Source organism: Octopus bimaculoides, chromosome 5 (genome assembly GCF_001194135.2).
Source record: "Octopus bimaculoides isolate UCB-OBI-ISO-001 chromosome 5, ASM119413v2, whole genome shotgun sequence".
NCBI lineage: Eukaryota > Metazoa > Mollusca > Cephalopoda > Octopoda > Octopodidae > Octopus > Octopus bimaculoides.
The window spans coordinates 76,369,958-76,378,948 of record NC_068985.1 but is presented as its reverse complement, the minus strand read 5'-3'; the positions used below and the strand labels follow the sequence as shown (position 1 = coordinate 76,378,948).

At 37.3% G+C, this 8,991-nt stretch overlaps 1 protein-coding gene across 1 annotated transcript in view; it reads right to left on the bottom strand.

Annotated features, from left to right (window-relative positions):
• The window catches only part of LOC106880610 (kin of IRRE-like protein 1), an 87,079-nt gene that overhangs the window by 18,819 nt on the left and 59,269 nt on the right, over positions 1 to 8,991 (bottom strand). Inside the window, exons 11-14 of the mRNA XM_052967798.1 lie at positions 7,067 to 7,104; positions 4,714 to 4,744; positions 4,140 to 4,189; positions 1,043 to 1,073 (exon numbers count right to left, since the gene is read on the bottom strand). Coding sequence (XP_052823758.1) covers positions 1,043 to 1,073; positions 4,140 to 4,189; positions 4,714 to 4,744; positions 7,067 to 7,104 — 150 coding nt within the window. The remainder of the gene's footprint in view (positions 1 to 1,042; positions 1,074 to 4,139; positions 4,190 to 4,713; positions 4,745 to 7,066; positions 7,105 to 8,991) is intronic.

Below are 8,991 nucleotides of genomic sequence, written 5' to 3'. Positions count from 1 at the left end.
TATATATATATATATATATATATATACACACATATATAGATATATGTATTGTATGTGCATGTGTGCATGTGTCTGTGTGTGTGTGTGCGTTTGTGTGTGTAAGTATTGTAATTTTTACTGAAGACTTTACAATGTATATGAATTTGATAAAAGTCTTTGAGCAATGCAGGTGAGGAATTAATTAAAACATCTGAGTTGAAGTGAATGAAAACAATTAAAAAAAGATTGCTTGTTTAATATTCTTTACAACATTTGCACAACCATCTATTTTTCAACAACAAGAAAGAAAAGAATCCAACAGCCTGGAGAAACATTAGGAGTAGAAAACAACTTTTAAAAGATATAAATTTTTTTAATCTTTGTTTTTAACTTCTTACATGTTTTAACTCTTCATATGCATTATCTGTCTGTATATACATGTATGTATGTGTGTGAATGTGTGTGTGCATGTACTTGTTTGTACGTGTGTATGTATGTGTGTATGTTTGTGCATGTGTATGCATGTGTGTGCGTTTGTTTGTTTACATGCGTGTTATTTGTGTGCGTGCGTGAAAAACCACCACTTTCGTAGTTTCCTCACTCACTTGATGAAGAAGGGATTGGGCCGTCGCCGAGCAGTGGTTCATTATCTGGTGCATGTGTGTGTGTGCTTGTGCATGTGTGTGTGAATGTGTGTGTGTTTGGCTTTAAACGCATTTTTGCCCAGGAGATAAATTTCAACCTACTTCCAGGGTCTGATGTTGTTCTCTTAAGACTTCTTATAAATGCTCTCATTTATAAGAACTGTTTTAGCTCAGACTTAGACAAGTGCCCACCACATTCCATATACAGATGATTTGGCTATGCAGTGTGATTGTATCTTCAATGATGTGAATGCTATACAAATTCTTTGACCACACAAACAATTATTTTCAATTTTCCCCAAAACTATCAAAAATAAAGATATTTTTCTCTTTCTAAATTTCCAGGTAGATGGATTCAAAGGAAAAAATATATATATAAGGAAAGTGTGTGAAAATATATTTTATTTTTGCATACTTACACATTCTCGGTAGATTTGCGGTCATTTGTCCCTGTAAAAAAATAAATTTGTTAAATGTAAGGAGAAAACATGAATTGAGAGAGAAAAGAAAAAAAAAATCTCAATTGACAGTCACCTCTATATTGGCAGGCATGGCTTTGTGGTAAAAAGTTTGATTATCAATTACGTGATCGATGCCAGGGCCCCCTGACTGGCTCCTGTACTGCTAGCATGTAAAAAGTACCAACTACACTCTCAGAGTGGTTGACATTAGGAAGGGCATCCAGCTGGAGAAACATTGCCAGATCAGATTGGAGCCTGGCTCTCCAGAACACAGTCAAACTGTCCAACCCATGCTAGCATGGAAAACGGACATATGATGATGATGATGGTTTTTTCTTGCTTCCGTCTTTTACTTGCTCCAGTCTTTGGACTGAAGTGGTGCCTGGGCATTCCCTTGAAGAATCTTTAGTTGGTCTTACCAACCTCAGCGCTTATAATTTTTGTAAAGCCTTGTACTTATTCTGTTGGTCTCTTTTGCCAAACCACTAAGTTATGGGATGTAAACACCAAAACTGGTTGTCAAATGACGATGGGATACACACACACACACACACACACACACACACACATAATAGGCTTCTTTCAGTTTCTCTCTACAAAATCCACATACAGAGCTTTGGTCAGCCCAAGGCTATAGCAGAAGACACTTGCCCAAGGTGCTACTACAGAGTGGTACTGACTCAGAACCATGTGGTTGGGAAGCAAATTTCTTACCATTCAGCCACACCTCTCTGTCTCTCCCTCTCTCTCTCACTGTGTGTGTGTATATATATATATATATATATGTATGTATCATATATTATACTTTATATACATATATATATATATATATATATATATATATATATATATATATATATATATATATATATATATATGCCAGCGATCAACACAATATTTTAAACATTGGTTTCTTTTATACCTGACTAAAAATTCCAGATATATGATACTTTGGACATTAGATGTAGTTTCCTTCTCTCCATCACCACAAAAAAGAAAAACAAATAATGGTGATTGTGATTGAAATGGGTACAGCTGTGTATTGAAATCATACCATACACTTGATTAACTGGGTATTGAAACCATAACTCTAGGGTGTTCATCACCATAGTACTTTAAACCTGTCTTTGAATGAGGAGGTCAGTCAGCCTGTAAGAAATAGCAGCTAAACTCCCTCTAATCACGACTCAATCATCTTAAAAGATATATAAAAAGAAAGGGGAAGACACATAGAACATTTTAGCCTTAGAAATACAATCAAGTCTGGAATGTTATTAATAAAAGATGGGCTTCATCAAGGCTTAACTAGGTAGGGTTGGCAGAGGTTGAGTATTTGCACCCTGACCCCTCTCCACTTTTTATTTTTCAAAAATTTCCTTAGTCTCACTAATTTCCTCCTATACTTCAGACTTGATTTCAGCAAAAGCGACCCTGCTTCTCTTTGAGTTCTGTAGATGTTGCTGGTGCAGGCATTGCTTTTTTGTCTAGCAGCTTCTGAATCTCCTCTCCGTGCTTCCTGGACAAATGTATGTCAGGGAGCTGCTCTTTGCAGATGACTCAGTGCATGTGGCCAGCAACATTGAGGACATACGATGCATTGTGGACCAATTTTCTTGTGCAGCACAAGTGTTTGGTTTCAAGTTCAACACTTCAAAGACTAAGCTACTCTACGAGACCCCACTAAGATGTCCTATTAGATTGAGATTACCTGAGAAAGTGATAGTACATGGAGAGCTCCTAAAGTACACTCTGAGGCCTTTACCTCTCTCAACAGCACAGTGACTTGTACTAATTCTTCTGACCTCAAAGCTGAGTGACAAATACACTATCCCACAAAGGCTTTTGATACTCTTGAGAAGCATCTATGGAGCTGCTATGATTCTGCTCACAACACAAAGATTAAGTTGAGCAGTGCTCAGGACACTGCTTAGAATCGAACTCGGAATCTTGGGGGTTAGTAGCCCGTGCTCTTAACCACTACGCCATATGCCCATGGGCAATTATGGAGTGAATTTTAGGGCTTATAAATCTAATATTTTTCTATCCTTCCTTGATACTGGTTCCCATATGCTGCTCATATCTGCACTTGGTCTGCTTAGGAGGTTGTTGTGTCCTAGCATATATGCTGCTTCTTTTAGTTTTCGTATTTTCCAGTGGTTTTCTCTGTCTATTATTTTAACTTCATCCCACAGGGGGAGACGGTCTCCATTTTTCCATACATGATCAGCTATACTTGATTTATCAATATCTCGTCATGTCACAGATTGGCGATGTTCCTCTACCCTTATTTTGAGGGGGCGGCATGTTTCGCCTTTGTATAACCTACCACAGCTGCATGAGATGGAGTACACACAGTCTTTGGTCATATTTTCTTCTATTGGTGGTTTTACTCGAAGGAGATATTTGTGAAGTGTTGTATTACTCTTGAATACTGTCTTGATGTCATATGGGCTGCATATCTTTTGTATCTTTTTGGCGAGGTCGTTCACATAAGGTACACAGACTGTGGACAGTTTATTGGCCTCATCCTCTCTCTTCTTCATAATTGGAGTGAATAGTATACAGCTGGTGTTTTACTCTCATTCAATACAGTAGCTGCAGGCTAGAAGGGGCCTTGTGGCAGGCCCTGCACCAGATGGTTGGGCATGACTGGGGAAGATCTCTAGAGGCTTGACATCACCTTGGAGGATGCAGAGGGGCTGCCCCTGATGGAGAGCACTGGTTGATCTAGTCAGCTCTACACATAATGATGTCTTTGGGGCCACTAAACTGGGATGACCCCAGCCCCATCAAAAAAGAGCATGAAGCAAAACCAAGCCAAGATCAAATAAATAAATGTAAGCATTCTTTGCTGGATGGGAATATTTATGGGAAGTATGAGTTGTCTGTAGGTGGTTGTCAGACAGAAGGGTGAAAAATGAGGGCATTTTGGCCATTCCACAATCATCTCTCCTGCATAATCTTCTTATTCTTCATGATTACCATGATTCTATCATTTAAGCTGTTAAACTAATTAATGCTATTAAATTTAGAGAATAATAAAGAAAAATCTCACCTTCATTTTGAATGCGCTTCAGAGAATTTACAGAGTCTGGGCTTAAATACCTGGAAAACAAATGTATCAAATACTTATCAATGAAGCTTACTTAGAAAACAAATTATATAATTTGACATATAAGTAAAAATAATAATTGAAGCTATTTCATGTAACATAACAGACAATACCAAATATGAAGTGAAAACTTTGAGTGTGTGTGTGTGTGTGTTGTGTGTGTTGTGTGTGTGTGTGTGCGTTTGGCTTTAAACCCATTCTTGTTCCGGTCATAAGCTTCATATACTCCCTGGATCTGACGTTAATGTAAAATTGCCTTTAAATGCTCTCATCAGGAGCTGTTGTAGACTAAGATAAGTGCCCTCTATCCGGCATGCTCAGCTGACTTGGCCATGCAGTGTGATATTGCATCTGGAATGATGTGATTGCAACACAAATTCCTTAACCACATAAACTATCATTAATTTCACCCAAAACTATCAGATTCTTTCTCGTTGTAAATTTCAAAGTAGATTTCTTAAAGTAGAAAAAAAAAGACAAAGAAATAGTAAAAATTAAAACAATCTTGCATACTTACTCATTCTGGGTAGCTTTGAGTGCTTTTGCCCCTGTAAATAAATAGATTTGTAAAATATTAATGTCATTATATAATTATATATTTTTCTCTGTATAGATACATTAATATATCAATATATATTTAAATATATACATGAAGAGTTGTTAGATAAATTCAGACATTCTATTATTCCATTTATTTTCATCCTTATTTTTCATCAATATTTTTAACAAATAAATCAATAACATTTTCTCTTTCATTGTTAACAACTTCTTGTCAATGTTCCACCAGCTTGTTAATACCTTCATAGTAAAAAAAAAAAACCATTGGATCTTGACTTGAATTCATCTAGCCACATTTTTCAGCTTCACATTGCTGAATAAAACACATTGTAGACTGTTAGGGAGTGATGAAAATGTGATAATCTGAAGGCACTACATCAGGAGAATACGGTGGGAATGATAGAACTTCTCAAATGAGCAACTGAGTAGCATCTTTGGTCAAATTAATGAGGTAGTGGTGGTTTGGGAGTGTTGTCAGGTTGAAGAAGCAAATTGTGTTACACATTAGGTTTGCTTCAGCTCATATCTAAATCCTGAGTGTGTGTGTCTGTGTACAAATATATATATATATATATATATATATATATATATATATATATATATATATATATATATATATATATATATATATGTGTGTGTGTGTGTGTGTGTGTGTTCTAAGTACATTTCTCAACTACAATGGATCATCAGGTAACACTTTTTTCCATTAAGTTACAAATAACCATGTCTACATGTGTGTGTGTGTGTGTGTTTGTGTGTGCATGTGTGTGTGTGTATGAACAGAGAGTACTGAGCAAAATGACTTCATCATCATCATCATCCTTTAACGTCGACGTTCCATGCTGGCATGGGCTGGATGGTTTGACAGGAACCAATGTGTCCAATGACTGCATTGTTTCAGTGTCTGCTTTGGCATGGTTTATGTGGCTGGATGCCCTTCCTAATGCCAACCACTTTACAGTGTGTCCCGAGTACTTTATTCAATCCACCAGCCCTATTGATGTTGCCATACAGCCTGCATAGCTAGTAACTCCAAGGGTCAGCTTTATACAAGGAAACGAGGGGTTAATGTATGAGAGAAGGGGCCAGAGCAGAACAGATTTTCTGCTGTAGAAGATCAACATGTCAACTCACATTTTAGAAGAGGAGATGGAAGTGATCGATAGGGAAAGTAGGAAGTAGCTGACAATGCAATAAAAGTGGAGTAGGGTAGAACAGCAGAATAGTAATGAGGACTAAGTGGACAGGAGAGGGACAAGAGAGAAATGACATATAGTTGGCTACCCACATTTTAGAAGAGAGGATGAAAGTGATGCAGGTGGAGCTGGAAAGAGATAAAAATAGTAACAATAAGGTGTCAGGGTAGACTGTCAGTGTAGGAAATGAGGAGAAGTGAGTGGAACAGAGGAATTGGATTGTGGGTGAATGGAAGTTGCAAGAGTGAGAAATGGGGAATGAATGAAAAAGAAGGGAGGTAGGTGACAATTGTAAAGATTCCGTGTGGTTAAAGGGTGGATGTAGTGAATGGGGTATAAAGGTTGGGAATGAACAATAATGCATGAGTTGGAGGAGACAGGAGAAGTAGGAGGTAAATGTTGCTGTTGTTGTTGTTGTTGGCACTCCGTCGCTTACGACGTCGAGGGTTCCAGTTGATCCGATCAACGGGACAGCCTGCTCGTGAAATTAATGTGCAAGTGGCTGAGCACTCCACAGACACGTGTACTCGTAGTTCTCGGGGATATTCAGCATGACACAGTGTGACAAGGCTGACCCTTTGAATTACAGGCACAACAGAAACAGGAAGTAAGAGTGAGAAAAAGTTATGGTGAAAGAGTACAGCAGGGTTCGCCATCATCCCCTGCCGGAGCCTCATGGAGCTTTAGGTGTTTTCGCTCAATAAACACTCACAACGCCCGGTCTGGGAATCGAAACCGCGATCCTATGACCGCGAGTCTGCTGCCCTAACCAGTGGGCCATTGCACCTCCACAGGAGGTAAATGAAATTGTTGTAAAAGTGGAGTGAGAGAAATCAACAGAGTAGTAATGAAGATTTTGTGGACAGGAGAGTGACAAGCGAGAGATGACATGGAGTTGGATAAGTTGCAGCATTGTAGAATGGGGAGGAGAGCATAATAAAATATAGTCCTTTCAAGGGATATGCTAAAACCAACCCTAGAAAGGCTTATATCTTTATTGTGTAGAAGAGTAGAGGCTAGTGTTTTATTAGTAGAATGGAACAAAAGTGTTTGGTGTATGTATTTGTTGGACTTAATGGACTTGCTTCTTACAATGAAGAGAGAACCGAAACTTACTGTCCATATCTATGTAGCCAATTTCTGCATAAATAGGTCTGAAAAGGAAAGAAAATAGTATTTAGTAAGTGTTGGATGTGCACATGTGTGTGTGTGTGTGTGTGTGTGTATATGTATGTGTGTGTGTGTGTGTGTGTGTGTGTGTGTGTATGTGCACGTGTGTTCCAACCACTATCACCATAATCCTCATCATCATCTCATTCATTAATATACATAAATACACACACTCATACACACACGTTATTTCATGTGCAAAATATTTAAATAAGAGCTATTAATACCTCCATACCATATGATAATTCAGCAGATTTATATAATGTGCCTTGAGCCTGCAAGCAATCTGTTAGCCTAAGTGATTGCTTGGAGGGATACACAAGGCACGTTATGTAAATTTGCCGAAGTATCATGTCTATGTGGCATGATACTATTGGTAGCTCTTATCTAAATTCTGCATACATTAAATGACATTTATCTTTCATTTGATAGAGTACATGTTTTGTTGATCCTATGAATAATGAAACAGTAAATTATACATATATACATACATACATGTAAAAGTAAAGACCTCTTTGGTCATAAATGACCATGGGATTGCACCTAGCAAGTGCCCCTCTGAGGCACAAGTCTGGGCATGGTTGATTATGGAAGACCAGTAGTCGCCCATGCATAGCAGCCTCCCCTCTCCATAACACTGATGTTATCCAAGGGAACGCTAGTGACATCGCAAGTCATATCTACAGCTGAGTGAACTGGAGCAATGTGAAATAAAGTGTCTTGCACAAGAGGGTCTTGCACAAGCGGGTCTTGCACAAGAGGGTCTTGCACAAGAACACACACAGAGCCTGGTCTGGGAATTGAACTCACTACTTCATGATTGTGAGCCAATGCCCTAACCACTGAACCATGTGCCTTCACAGATACATAGATGCATACATACATATGTATGCATGCATGCATGCATGTATGTATGTATGGATGGATATATATGTATATATGTATATATATATATATATATATATATATATATATATATATATATATATATATATATATATATATATATATATATATATATATATATATATATATATATAATTTAGAGAAAAGAACCAAAATTTCCATGAAAATCTACAGTCACATATAGAAAAATTTAATAAGTAAATACAAGTAAATACTTAATTTAAGTTTAATTTTTGATAAATTGAATTTGAGTTTTTACCTGTAAATTTGGATTTTTATCCCTAATATTAGATATAAATTTAATCATTGTTTGTTAAGAGTGGGTTTGAATTTCTTAATAAAGTCCTTTTCTTTGTGTTTTCTCTCAATTTCATTCAGGTTGTAAAGTTTATGGAATGGAAATATCATAAAAGTTTCATGACCACATGTTGCCAGATGGTTACTCAGTGGTATTTGGCAGATTTCTGGGGTTTTAATCTGTTGTTGATACACACGTGAGCGTTCTGATAGTGCATTACTTGTCTGGCCAACGTACCAATTAGGGCATTTGATGCAGTAGATTAGATTTCTACTTTTGCAGTTCATGTTCGCATTGGTGAATATTTTCCCTGTTTTTGTGTTCATATATGGGCCGGTATGAATTGATCGGCATGTACCGCATTGGCTATCTTTGCATTTGGACACAGTGAATGTTTGATTTTTGTTGCTGGGGTCAAACCTTGCCTTTGTTAATAGCTTTTTCAAGTTTTTAGGTTGTCTCTTACTGAGAGTTATACTTTGATCTGTAATGATATTTCTCAATTCCTTACTTTGTGCAAGGATTGGTAAGTTCGCTTTAGCGATATTGAAGATGTTCTGGTGGCATGGATTTTGTGTCACTATAAATGGTATGATTTTTTCCTGTTTTTCTCTTCTTTGCGGTGTTCTCAGTTGTTGTATGGGTATTTTCGAAGCCCGCTGAATAC